This window comes from Erinaceus europaeus, chromosome 22, assembly GCF_950295315.1.
Source record: "Erinaceus europaeus chromosome 22, mEriEur2.1, whole genome shotgun sequence".
NCBI lineage: Eukaryota > Metazoa > Chordata > Mammalia > Eulipotyphla > Erinaceidae > Erinaceus > Erinaceus europaeus.
In genome coordinates this window covers 17,935,035-17,949,253 of record NC_080183.1, presented here as the reverse complement: position 1 = coordinate 17,949,253, position 14,219 = coordinate 17,935,035, and the positions used below count along the sequence as shown (strand labels likewise).

The window sequence follows — 14,219 nt, the reverse complement described above, 5'->3', positions numbered from 1 at the left end:
TCCCCTTCCCTCATGATTTCTGGCCGTCTCTATCCAATACATAAAGATAATAAAAAATTAAAATAATAAAAACTAGAACACAGTGTGGGTAGGCGCACGTCTCCACCAGGCTTCAGGGAAACTCCCTCCCTTGCTGCACCTGAATACAGACTCCTGGTGCGGCTCTGCCACTCTGGTGTTCAAGACTAGTGTCTTTAAAATCGCTTTGCTCTGTATTCTTCTCTTCTTCTTTCTCTGTGTGTATTCATGAAGAGAGAAAGCAAACGAGAGAGAGAGAGAGAGATCTTTCTGCTTCTCCTTTTCTAAAAAAATTTTTTTCCTTTTGTTGCCCTTGTTGTTCATCGTCATTATTATTAGTGCTGTTGTTATTGCTGTCGTCGTTGTTGGACAGGACAGAGAGAAATGGAGAGAGGAGGGGAAGACAGAGAGGGGGAGAGAAAGACAGACACCTGCAGACCGGCTTCACCGCCTGTGAAGCGACCCCCCCACCGCAGGTGGGAAGCCGGGGACTCGAACCTGGGTTCTTACGCCGGTCCTTGCGCTTTGTGTCACGTGTGCTTAACCCGCTGTGCTAGCGCCGTGCTCTCCCCCCTTTTTTTACAGGGTTGCAGGAGATGCCATCTAGGGTCCACGGGGAGGTTCCAGCACAATTCCTCCATCTTTAGATGCTCCTCTGCACAATCATATCCGCAAAGATTCTTTCCTCTTTTCTCCTCTCCTCCTGCTCCTTTTCTTGTTTGCCACAGGGCCGGGTGCCCGCACGATCCACTGCTTCTGGCAGACACCCCTTCCTTTTTTCCTTCTTTTCCTTCTCTGTTTTATAGAGGGAGAGAGAAAGAGACCTGCAGGCCTGCTTCACCACCAGTGAACACACCCCCTTGCAGATGGGAAGTGAGAGCTTGAACCCTCGTCCCCTGCACGGTAATGTGTGCACTCAACCAGGTGCTCCCCTAAAGATTCTTCCTCCAAGTGAGGTTCCAGGAATCAGCATTTAATACCTTTTGCCAATAGGCTCTTGTTTTGACCTGCTACACTAACTCAGGTAGAAGCTGGCTGAGTATATCCGCAGACACTGCCAGCCTCAGCACCAGGTGACTCAGACTGTGGTCTTGGCAGTTTGCTTCCTCCCTACCCTTGATTTCCTCATTGACAAATTAACCTAATAATGGTATTGAAACCAGAAGATCGCTCAGGAGATTAAATGGTTTACTACAATTAAAGCATTTAAAAAAGTGACTGGTACACAGGAAGTTCTCAGTAAGTGTTAGCCATCATGACTCGTTGGTGCTGTTTGTCTGGATATGAACATTATTATAAAAGAGACATTATACGAGAAGATAATCTTGTCCTCCCTAGGTGGCCTGTGGTACAGCCCACACATCATTAGTGCTACCAAAGTCCCTTGTGACAAACTGAGTAAAGGTGGTCCTAGAAGTGGTTCAAGTAGTGGTTCGGTGTCTGGAGAATGTACTTAAACTACGTTGTGGAGTTAATTTAACTCTATTCACAGAAGTGATGGGCTACACTAACCCCCAATTTGAGTAGGCAACCCAGAAAATCAGTCTTATGAAAACTCTCATTAAGAATGATATTCTCATTGTGTGGGCAGTGGTGCACCCAGCTGCGCGCGCACACACAAGCCACCATGTGCAAGGACCCAGGTTCAAGCCCCAGGTCCCCACCTGCAGGAAAAAAGCTTCATAAGTGCTAGCGCATTGGTGCAGGCATGTCCTTTCTCCCTTTCTGTGTCCTCTGCCCCTCTTTTTATATTTTTATTTATTATTGAATAGAGACAGAAACTGAGAAGGAATGGGAGATAGAGAGGGAGAGAGACAGACACCTGCAGCCCTGTTTTACCACTTGTGAAGCTTTCCCCTTGCAGGTGGGGACCAGGGGATTGAACCTGGGTCCTTGCACAATGTGATGTGAGCACTTAACCAGGTGCACCACCTCCTAAATCCTCCTCTACCCCTCTTAATTTCTCTCTGTCCTATCATTTAAAATAAATAAACTAGTAAACATTTAAAAATGGTATCATCAGGAATAGGCTATTTGCTCAGGGAAAAGTGTTTTCTACACTCTAAAGATGTGTGAGTCACTTTTTCAATGTTCTATATACATGGGTAACATCTCCCACTGTTTTGTGTCAGTGGGACTTTTCTTTGTGTGTGTGTGTGTCAGTGGGTCATTTCCTATAAAGATAAGTTCCATTTTTTTCCCCTCCAGGGTTATCGCTGGGGCTCTGTGTCAGTACTACAAATCCACTGCTCCTGGAAGTGTGAAGCGACCCCCCTGCAGGTGGGGAGCCGGGGGCTTGAACCGGGATCCTTGCGCTTCGTGCCAAGTACACTTAACCTATTGAGCTACCGCCCGACCCCCCATACATTTATTTATTTATTTATTTATTTATTTATTTATTTCATTTTTTTTTATTTCTGCCCATACATTTATTTATTTATTTATTTTTATTGTTGTAGTTGTTGTTGATCTCATTGTTGTTGGATAGGACAGAGAGAAATGGAGAGAGGAGGGGAAGACAAAGAAGGGGAGAGAAAGATAGACACCTGCAGTCCTGTTTAACCACTTGTGAAGCGATTCCCCTGCAGGTGGGGAGCCGGGGGCTCGAACCGGGATCCTTAAACTGGTCCTTGTGCTTAGCGCCACCTGCGCTTAACCCGCTGTGCTACTGCCCGACTCCCCATACATTTATTTTTAATACTAAAATTTCAAATAAAATTCTCAAGGATACAGTGATGTAAACAAGACATCCATTTTCCTCTTTCCTTTTTTGGTTTAAACCAAGAAATAATCATTTGAAGCTTAAGTGCATGGCAATCTGTAGACCTTTTGCTATTTGAAATACTATTAGGTCAAACAATATGAAATTGTTATTTTCCCAGGCTGAAGAAGGTTGAGTGTGGTGGATGCACATAGTTTAAGGTAAGCAGTATTCCATGCTAAAAAACAACTCAATTTGTCCAAAATTCTTAAGTGAAATTAGAACACTCAAAAATTTGCACTTTCAAATGACTTATATTTTCCCCAATAAACGCAGAATGTGTTCTGTTTTGCATCCTTTAATGCCTGTGATTATGGGAACATACATTATTAAAAGCAGGGAAATGAGCAAAGGAAATTGATCACAAGGATAGCTAGGGAAGCAGAAAACAATGAAACATGTAGATTGTTAGAAACTTTGTAATCATTTTTGTTTGACAGTGTTTATCTCTTTAAATGTTTATCATCGTGCCCATTTTTATTTTATTTTTATGTGTCTCATAAAGTTGGATATCACTCAATGTTAAGCTGTTTGGTGTCTCAACATGGAAAGCAGATTGCCCTGGCATTTTTATAGACTGCAGGAAAAGAAAGGCCTGTTCATGCATTGAGATTTAGTATTTGAATATGTTTTCCAATATAGCAAAGCTCACCTACAAAACTGAATGTACATGCATATGAAAGTTCCACCTCTTGGCACAGCACCAGGGAGAATCTTAGACCCTCCACTGGAGAATCAAATAGATGCCCATACTTCCCTCTTTGTACGTCCAGATTTCTATTTATCACTGTGGGGGCTGGAGCTTGTTCTAGACTTAGGTAAGTAGTTGAGCTGGTATCTGCTCTCTAATGGGAAGTGATATCTTTGGGTACGTTTGATGACTTGTGAGAAGGACTTTTAAATAATCATCGTATAGACCTATTATTGAGAAGTTAAGTTTTATATTCACCTGACATTTGCTTGCATGCTAAATTGCATGACATTCTCTTCTCAATAAGGTTCCTTGTGGGAGTCAGGCGGTAGCGCACTGGGGTAAGCGCATGTGGCGTAAAGGATCCCGGTTCGAGCCCCGGCTCCCCACCTGCAGGGGAGTCGCTTCATAAGTGGTGAAGCAGGTCTGCAGGTGTCTGTCTTTCTCTTCTCCTCTCTGTCTTCCCCTCCTCTCTCCATTTTTCTCTGTCCTATCCAACAACGATGACATCAATAACAACAACAATAATAACAACAACGATAAACAACAAGGGCAACAAAAGGAAATAAATATTTTTTAAAAACCTTTTAAAAATGAAAATACTTAAAATATGCTTAAAAATATGTTTAAAATGTTGAGGAATTTCACACATTGAAGCACATCAGTTTGCCGTGGGTCACATCCATGAACTCTGCTCTGTCAGAATCCTCAGTGTTAAGGCCTATTGACAGCTGACAGTCTCATGTCACACTTCACACTGCATTGAACTCTGTAAGCTAGTGAGCACGTGGTAAGCTGAGAATCAGTCTTACTCTGTGTATGTGCTGTATACCATTAACCACGAGTCAGGAAATAACTTTAGACCAATAATTTCACACTGCACTGAACTCTGTAAGCTAGTGAGCACGTGGTGAGCTGAGAATCAGTCTTACTCTGTGTATGTGCTGTATACCATTAACCACGAATCAGGGAATAACTTTAGTCCAATAACTTTTTCTTCTAGCGTTTGCCCTTCTTCCGTAGCCAGTCGACAGCATCAGGTTGAGCCTGATGTAAAGTTTCGAGACCTCCTTTGAATCTGGAGAGGTGGCAGTCGTTGACTATGTGGGTCATAGTCTGTCTGGAGCCGCAGGGGCAGTTCGGGTCGTCTCTGGCTCCCCAGCGGTGGAACATAGCGGCACACCGGCCATGGCCTGTTCGATAGCGATTGAGGAGGGCCCGATCATAACATGCTAGGTCAAAGCCGGGTTGACGCTTGCAGGGGTCTGTGATGAGGTGTTTGTTCTTTACCTCAGCTGACTGCCAGCTCTGTTTCCAAGAGAGTGGAACAGAGAAGTTCAGTGTAGGCGTAGGGGACCAGATTGGGTGACGAGACGTCAAGCGTTGAACAGGGTGGGCGAAGATATCCGCGTAGATTGGCAGGTCCGGTCGAGCGTAGACGTGGGAAATGAACTTAGATGATGCCACATCCTGACGAATATCTGGCGGGGCGATGTTGCTAAGAACTGGCAGCCATGGGACCGGGGTGGAACGGATGGTTCCAGAAATTATCCTCATGGAGGAATATAATTTGGAATCGACCAAGTGGACATGGGGGCTACAGAACCATACTGGGGTACAGTATTCTGCAGTGGAATAGCATAATGCCAGAGAGGATGATCGTAGTGTGGAAGCGCTCGCACCCCATGAGGAGCTGGCCAGTCTTGCAATGATGTGATTCCTCGCGCCCACCTTTGCTGCAGTTTGTATGAGATGTTTGTGAAATGACAGGGTGCGATCGAGAGTAATGCCAAGATAGACTGGCTGGGCTTCATGCCAGATTCTCGTATCGCCAAGCTGCACATTAAGCTCACGCGAGGCCGAGGCATGGTGTAGATGGAAAACAGATGATACCGTTTTTGCAGTGCTAGGGATTAGTCGCCATTTTTTATAGTAATCAGATATCAGAGACATGTCTTTCGTGAGTGTTTCCTCGAGGACGTCGAACTTTGATGCCTGAGTTGCACAGCAGATGTCATCGGCGTAGATGAACTTCCTTGAAGAAGTTTCTGGGAGGTCATTGATGTAAATATTAAATAGCGTAGGAGCCAGAACAGAGCCCTGGGGAGGCCACTTGAGACAAGTCTCCATCTGCTAGACTTGTCACCCAGATGCACCTGGAATCTTCTGTTTTGGAGAAGAAACGATATAGTGTTGGCCACCCATGGAGGCAGGCATCTTGAGATCGTGACCAGGAGACCACGGTGCCAGACCGTGTCATAGGCTGCTGTGAGATCAACAAAGACAGCACCCGTCTTTAAATTCTTCTGGAATCCATTTTCAATGTAAGTTGAGAGGGCCAGGGCTTGTTCGCAGGTAGATCTTCCTGGGCGGAAACCAGCCTGGGCGGGTGATAGGAATTTCTCTGTAAGATGAGAAATACGTGACAGAAGCAGCCTCTCAAGGAGTTTGTAACACACGGAGAGGAGAGAAATTGGTCTATAGCTGGCAGCCAGTGTTGGGTCTTTCTTTGGTTTCAAAACCGCTATAATCTTCGCACGACGCCAAACTTTGGGCATAGACTCAGATTCCAAGATGTGGGACAGGAATGAAGCGAGCCACTTCTTTGCCGCGGGACCCAGGTTAAGAATGAGTTCTGGGGTGATGTTATCATAGCCAGCAGCTGTTCCCGGTTTAACCCTCTTCAAAGCGTCTTCCAGTTCAGACAGTGTAAAGGGAGAGAGTTTTGGAGATGGACAAGATAACCGGAAGTGGGACGACCACTCATGGGAAATTTCTCTTTTCCAGACTGGGTCGATCTTAGCACGTCCAACTTGAGTTAGGTGACTGGCCACTGAGTTTGGAGATACGGGAGGATGGGAGACGGGAGGGGGTTGGCTACCAGCACCCAGTCTGTGAAGAAGCTTCCAGGCCTTCCTACTTGAGTGGGTGAAGTTCAGACTTTCCGTGAGTTGTTGCCAGCGGGCTTGGCGTGCTGCATCCAGGGAGGCAATGAGATGGTCGGCCACATTTGGGTCGCCCGACTCATCATAACCAATAACTTATGAAGAAGATTACAGTTTTCTTATCTGCACTTCAAAATAGTGCTTCTTAAGAGTTAAGTGTTTCCAGTTGAAAGACGGTATTTTTTTGGGACTTAATTTTATTTTTTATTAGTGATTTAATAGTGATCAACAAGATTGTGGGATGCTAGGGGTACAATTCCCACCACCAGAGTTCCATATCCTTATGCTGGTCCTAGAGCTTTGCGCCACCTGCCCTGAACCTGCTGCGCTACGGCTCAACTCCCTTGCAAAAGGCTTTTCTTTCTTCCTTCCTTCCTTCCTTCCCTTCTTCCTTCCTTCCTTCCTTCCTTCCTTCCTTCCTTCCTTCCTTCCTTTCTTTGTTTTTTAAATATTTATTTACTTATTCCCTTTTGTTGCCCTTGTTGTTTTATTGTTGTTGTTATTGATGCCATCATTCTTGGACAGGACAGAGAGAAATGGAGAGAGGAGGGGAAGACAGGGGGAGAGAAAGACAGACACCTTCAGACTTGCTTCACCACCTGGGAAGCGACTTCCCTGCAGGTGGGGAGCCAGGGGCTTGAACCAGGATCCTCATGCCAGTCCTTGCACTTTGCACCACGTGTGCTTAACCCGCTGCGCTGCCGCCCGGCTCCCTGACAGCATTTTTCTGACTGTCTTGCTTTATTTGGTGAGAGCAAGCATCACCAACCAATTCTTGAGAGGAGGAGCTGTGGCCTTTGTTTTCAACGGGCACAAACTACCCGACTGCTTTCTGGAATGGCGTGAACCAGCCTGTGTCTGAATGCCCTTTGCCCGTCTGTGTCCTCAGTACAGGAGTCAGGAAGTGTATATGTGATTACAGACCTACTGCTGCAGAGGGTAGGGAGCATAATGGTTATGCAAAGAGACTTTCATGCCTGAGGCTCCTAAATCCCAGGTTCAATCCCCCACACCACCATAAGCCCTCCGGCAGACAAAACAAAAACAAATAAATCCCACTGGAGAGGCGTTTATAGAGGATGAACTGCCTTATTTTAAACCACAGTATCATTTGCATGTGGAAAGAAACAAGGCAGGAGAAAGGCGCCAAAGCTAGTGACTGGTTTGACCACTTCCCAGCCTTATTTATTTTCATCTCTTATACTGGGGTATATGTTTAGGGAGAAAGAAAAGATCCAGTCAAATTCTCAGCAAGAAGTGAGCTCAACTGGTTCATTCCAAAGGCTCTGCATCTTGGAGAGATGCCTAACTTTAGGAAGTAAAAAATGGCGACTAATCCCTAGCACTGCAAAAACGGTATCATCTGTTTTCCATCTACACCATGCCTCGGCCTCGCGTGAGCTTAATGTGCAGCTTGGCGATACGAGAATCCGGCATGAAGCCCAGCCAGTCTATCTTGGCGTTACTCTCGATCGCACCCTGTCATTTCACGAACATCTCATACAAACTGCAGCAAAGGTGGGCGCGAGGAATCACATCATTGCAAGACTGGCCAGCTCCTCATGGGGCGCGAGCGCTTCCACACTACGATCATCCTCTCTGGCATTATGCTATTCCACTGCAGAATACTGTACCCCAGTATGGTTCTGTAGCCCCCATGTCCACTTGGTCGGTTCCAAATTATATTCCTCCATGAGGATAATTTCTGGAACCATCCGTTCCACCCCGGTCCCATGGCTGCCAGTTCTTAGCAACATCGCCCCGCCAGATACTTGTCGGGATGTGGCATCATCTAAGTTCATTTCCCACGTCTACGCTCGACCGGACCTGCCAATCTACGCAGATATCTTCACCCACCCTGTCCAACGCTTGACGTCTCGTCACCCAATCTGGTCCCCTACGCCTACACTGAACTTCTCTGTTCCACTCTCTTGGAAACAGAGTTGGCAGTCAGCTGAGGTCAAGAACAAACACCTCATCACAGACCCCTGCGAGCGTCAACCCGGCTTTGACCTGGCACGTTATGATCGGGCCCTCCTCAATCGCTATCGAACAGGCCATGGCCGGTGCGCTGCTATGTTCCATCGCTGGGGAGCCAGAGACGACCCGAACTGCCCCTGCAGCTCCAGACAGACTATGACCCACATAGTCAACGACTGCCACCTCTCCAGATTCAAAGGAGGTCTCGAAACTTCACATCAGGCTCAACCTGATGCTGTCGACTGGCTACGGAAGAAGGGCAAATGCTAGAAGAAGAAGGAAGTGCTTCTGTGTTCCCTGCCAACGCCTCCCATCTCTGAGTGTCTCTCCGGTTACTTCACAGGTTCTCAAAGTTAAATGACCCTCCAGCAAGCTGGCACTCAGGCAGGCTGGAGACAGGTGGAGGCGGAGTCCAGGTTGACTTCAGATAATAAGGGGAGGACAGAGGGACTCCCCAGCCTTGACATGTCTTAAACTTGCTTTCAGGCTATCCAAGCTACTTTCTTTTCTTCTTTTTAGTCTCAATGTAAGAGTTAGACACAAAGATTCATTATCCATGTACTTGCTCATTTTCCTACCAAGAAGAGGCATCTATCTCTTCTTGTTGAGACAAGATACATTCCTACTAGCAGAAAAATGGAAATAATCTGACGGTGGTTCTGCATTTATTAAACAGCCCAAAGCATTTCGCCTCAGGGCGCCTTTCATTGCCAGTTAAAACCCATGTAAAACATTCTATGCGGAGATTCAGCCAACACAGCACACCTTGGTTTGTATTTACTGCATTACAATGTTGATTGCTGGCGACATTTCAAATAATGACAGGGAAATTTAAACCAGAAATCTGAATTGGGGTAATAGTGCACAGATATAAAACCCCAAGCATCCTTTGCAATTTAGAAGGTAAACTTCTTAAAAAAAACTATTTCTGGATGAGTTTTTCTTCTTATTTGCTATTATTACTGTTATTTTGAAGTTTTTGTTTCTCAAATCAATGGCTGGAACCCACAAAATAGTCATGTAGGGGGAAAAAGAAAAAAAAAACAACTGATTTAGGGATAACATTCCATCATCAACGGTGGCTCTGTAACCTGGGCGATCCACTTCCTCTCATCATACGAAGGCCCAATCCATACCTGTCACTTCATAGGCTATTATTATTATTATTATTATTGATGGGCATGAAACAATTTGAAGATCAAAGTGCTAAATGTCAGTAATGATTAGAACAAGCAGCTGTGAGTCTCATGATAAAATAACTTTGAAGAATTGTAATTTCTAGGGTAGGCAGGTTAAAGGGATGACACAGTTTTGAGGTTCATTTTGGAAAAAATCATATTAAATCTGAGCAACTATATCATTGGTTTGGCTATACGTCTGTTTGTTCTTTTATTTAAGACTGTTCCCTTAAACACTTCTGATGACAATAAATTAAAATAAAAAAGGAAGGAAGGAAGAAGGAAAGAGAGAGAGAAGGGAAGAAAAAAAAGAAAGACAAACTGCTATGACTTTGATTTACTATTATTTATAGTCTGGCCATGCCTTGAACTATGACTTTAAGAACGTATGTGGGGTTTTCTGTTGTTGTTTGTTTGTTTTTCAATTTTTCTGCCAATCCACCTCCTTAGTTTGTCATTTTCTAGATATTTTTTTGTCCTTGAAAGAACATGACAAGTGAGGGCAACAGGTCAGGGTGAACAAGTAGCCACCTGGCTTAGTTGAAACGGACTGAACTCCATGTTTCAGGAGGGTGAGGCTTCAAGGCTGCAACAGTGAGCAGAACCCTCACCTCCTCAGGCCACACCTTCTTTGGCCATTGTTGGCCAGGAACATTTTGCCTGCCACTATAGTTTTCCTGTCTACAGTAGTTAAGTCATGCGGCCACCTCCTTCTCTTTGTCCTTTGTTTTATACGGGCCTGGAGCAGACTCTCAGGATGAAGTGAATGTATCACTCTTTATTGGAAATGTCCTATGAAGAATCATTTTTCTAGGAGGCTTGTATCCATTTTCTCCCCTCCCCCCTTTTTTTGGTGAAGCCAAGCTCTCTGATGCATGCACAAACTCATTGCGCCAGGCCACTTTTTCATTTAGACACACACACACACACACACACACACACACACACACACACACAGAGAGAGAGAGAGAGAGAGAGAGAGAGACTGAAACCACTGAACCAGAGCTTCCTCCAGTGCTGCAGGCCCATCACAGGGTGCCAGGGCTCAGGTCTGGCTGCACAATGTGCAGGGCAAGCGCCCTACCCTGTGCGATATCTCTCTAGTCCTGCATATCCATTGCATTTCCCTAAGCCCTCAAGTGTTTCCTCAAAATCTCATCCAGAGTATGCCAATCCCAAAACCACCATGGACTGAACTGGTGATAAAAATGAAGAGGTCATATTCTTAAGCCAACAGGGCGTGGTGATGTTTGTGCCCTGCCGTGGGGGAGTCACACCAGCTGCCAGGGCGACTTGCTCGGGGCACCCAGCCACACCATCCTGTGTGGGGAAGGTGCTCTCTACTGCCCTCTAGCGGACAGCGGTGCATGCCCTGGCCAGCCACTGGCCCAGCACCTTGGGCTTATTATGTGCTTCTTCTTCTTCTAGCGTTTGCATTTGCCCTTCTTCCATAGCCAGTCAACAGCGTCAGGTTGAGTCTGATGTAAAGTTTCTATTATTATGTGCTAGTCCGGCATGAGTCTCACTGCTGGGCAGTGAAGAGGAACTAAGCAGGCAGGAAGCTAAGAGTATTCTCATCCGGATCTGATTTTTTTTTTCCAACTGAAAACAAAACAAAACAAAAACAAAAGCCATGCCGACTGAATAAAATGCTTCTCCATGCAGGCTCTGGGCCATAGGTCCACCGCCTAATGTCCCCCCCCCCCCCCGGCTTTTACATGATTCCTGCGCTCATGTGGGTTTTAGCCACAGAGAAGCAGCAGAGAAAGGTACTGCCCACAGGTCTGCACCTCCGGCCTGGCTCGTGCTTGATGGGAACTCCATGGACCTAGACAAGTCAGCTCATCAGTCCTCAATTCCAATCCTCGGTTGCCACCCCAGTGTCTTTCCTTGCCCCTCTGTCTGCCAAGAAAACATAATTCCTAGAGATGGCTTGTCGGGTATGAACAGAGGAGAAGCAAGAATGAGGTGGGGACCGTGGCGTCCTGCCAAAGCGCAGTCCGTGTAAATCTCAGTGTGACTGTGGCCAGCGGCAGAGCAAGCAGGACTCTCGAATCACTTCAACATGGCCTCCCCACCTGCAAATTCAGTTAAAAGGTTCTGAGCCCAAAAGGAAGATTTCCTTAAGTGTCAGCTCTCTCGGGCACCGTGTTTATAGAAGTAGGCGGAATGCAGAATTCAAAGAGCTCTCTCTCAAGGAGCTTACTCCTTGGCCTTGATGTCCTTTGAGGGTGCGTTTTCATTTAATCTGCATATAGGTGGAACAGATCTAGAAGAAGGTCTAATTACTTTCATGTTGGGAAGATTTTATTTTTTTCCTTTTATTTTTTTTCCCTTGGCAAAAGTGAAAAAACAAAGCTACAACTTGTATTAATTTTCTGTAAGAGGTTTCGGAGAAATGCTAAATGATATTTGAAAAACTTAAAACTTCTCCACCTCGCAACTCTGAATTAGAAAAAAATATATATCTTAAAGTTATTTAAAGAACCTAGGTCACAAACTGATGAGACACCGTCATAACAGGAACATGTACAGACCAAATGTAAGTGTTTACATCTTCCAGGAAATAGAGGGAAAACACCAACTGGTCACTGCTATTTCTCATCTTTATCTTCCTAGCAGGGTCATTTCTGTCTCAAACTCCTTGTAAATAAATGAATGTGCACAACACAGCAGTGGTCAGAGGGCAGAGTGTCACCACAGGTTGTACTGAATTGCTTTTCCCAAAGCCTGAAGTATTTCCTGAAAGCTGTCAAATGTAGTGCTTCTCCCCCGCCCTTTAAATCACAAAGCAAAACTTCACTGTCCTGTACCCCCCCCCCCCTTCTCTAAAAAGAAGTCGTTGAGTTTTGCTTTTCCATTCACTGCAGTTCTGGCCAAAGTAAAGCCCTTTTTCTCTATGACGTCAAGATCTTTACCAAGATTAGGCTTTCATTTCTCTATTGCAGCAATTAGCCAGGGAATGTATAAAAGGCTTCAGGGAGACTGGCTGGGCTACAAGAGGCACTTTGCACACCAGCGGCAGATAGCGCGAAGGAAAAGCCAGAGGGAGCGAGAGAGAAGAGAGCCTCCAGCAGCAGCCCTGAGAAGGCAGGGAGAGAGTGAAACAAGCTGAGGAGAGCAGCAAGTGTGTGTAAAACGAGAAAAGCAGTAAAGCGGGGGTGAGGGGGTGAGACAAAAAAAAAAGGGGGGGGGGGATTACACACCAAACCAAACCAAACCAAACCAACCTCCTCTTAAAGCACATTTCCAAAACTGGCAAGTCAAGAGAGAAAACAGGCTACGTTTCTGAACACAGACAATGATCAGCTCAAGGAAACTTTGCAGCCTCCACCACCGCCTCCTAGGTGCTTGGAAGTGAAAGTTCAGCTGCCTGTCTTTACCGGACCGGAGGAGGGTGCCTGGATTAGGGGACCTGGACGTCAGGGTTTTCTTTTAACATCTTAAATCCTGGGGTGGGGGGGAGCAGCAGCTCCAAACTGAATGAATTGATGGGTACGCTCCAGCTGCTGGGCTTGGAGAGACTGGACTTGGTCTGGCCATTACTGCTTCTTTGAAAGAGGAGACAACTTGGGCTTCTCTTTAATTTCATTTTTCTCTCCTTCTCCCCCCTCCCCACCCCACCCCACCCCCTAGCTCCCCCCTCCCCACCCTCACCTCCCTATCACCACCCCCCACCCCTCTTAAATAAGAAGGTGAAGGGGACCCGGAAGGCACAAGGGCACCGGCTCAGGAGGCAGAGAAAATGGGCATCCTCAGCGTCGACCTGCTGATCACACTGCAGATCCTGCCAGTTTTTTTCTCCAACTGCCTCTTCCTGGTGCTTTATGACTCGGTCATTCTCCTCAAGCACGTGGTGCTGCTGCTGAGTCGCTCCAAGGCCACTCGTGGGGAGTGGAGACGCATGCTGACCTCAGAAGGAATGCGTTGTGTCTGGAACAGCTTCCTCCTGGACGCCTACAAGCAGGTGAGCAGCACAGAGGGGCGCCTCCCAGGGTGCGGGGGTGAGTTCCGGACCTCGTGCTCAAGGTTAGTCTGCGGAGCCCGAGCCTGCTTCTGACAGCTGCTGCACAAGTCCGCCTGGGGAGGGGGCCGGGGGCTGCGGGTAGCAGCTTTGTGGGACCCAGTGAGCCTCTTCCCCTCCAGGCTTATTCATTCCAGTGGCTTGGAAGCTGCGGGTGAAGTTGTAATGATGGGACTTTAGGACAAGCCTGAAGAACTGGGGGGGGGGGGGACTTTTTCTGCTCTTGGCCAAAAGTGGGAGTTTGGTGTTTTGCTTGATTAGGGACTTTCAGAGCGCTGGGAAGGACAATTCAAAAATGTTGGGGGGTGGGCGCAGAGACGTGAAGGGGAGAACAGAAGTGACTGCCACCTCTGAGACTTAACACGGTGGTCTTAGCAGGTGTGATCTGGCAGGATAAGTCACTTCTGGTAGAGGCCAGACTGGGAAGAGTCCTCCACAGAGAGCCCCAGCAAACTCTCTTGATGTGCTCCGTGCCCAGCACCGAGTTCTGAGTTTATTGGATATCAGTTTGCCAAAGAAAGATCTGAGAGCACGCGGTTGGAAACTCGGCTTCCCCCCCCCCTTCCTTTGCTTTGTTTCTGCAAAGTAAAACATGCTCTTAGAAAGAGTGGTGGGGCACCAC

At 46.6% G+C, this 14,219-nt stretch overlaps 1 protein-coding gene across 2 annotated transcripts in view; it reads left to right on the top strand.

Annotated features, from left to right (window-relative positions):
• DIO2 (iodothyronine deiodinase 2) overlaps nt 1-14,219 on the top strand; it is a 198,204-nt gene that overhangs the window by 168,746 nt on the left and 15,239 nt on the right. Inside the window, exon 3 of one of the 2 annotated variants that reach the window (XM_060181350.1) lies at nt 13,210-13,540. In XM_060181350.1, the coding sequence (XP_060037333.1) occupies nt 13,319-13,540 (222 nt within the window). In that variant the 5' untranslated portion in view covers nt 13,210-13,318. Of the gene's footprint in view, nt 1-12,780; nt 13,541-14,219 lie in introns of those variants that run through there. The other variant, XM_007534385.3, reaches the window with a different exon arrangement.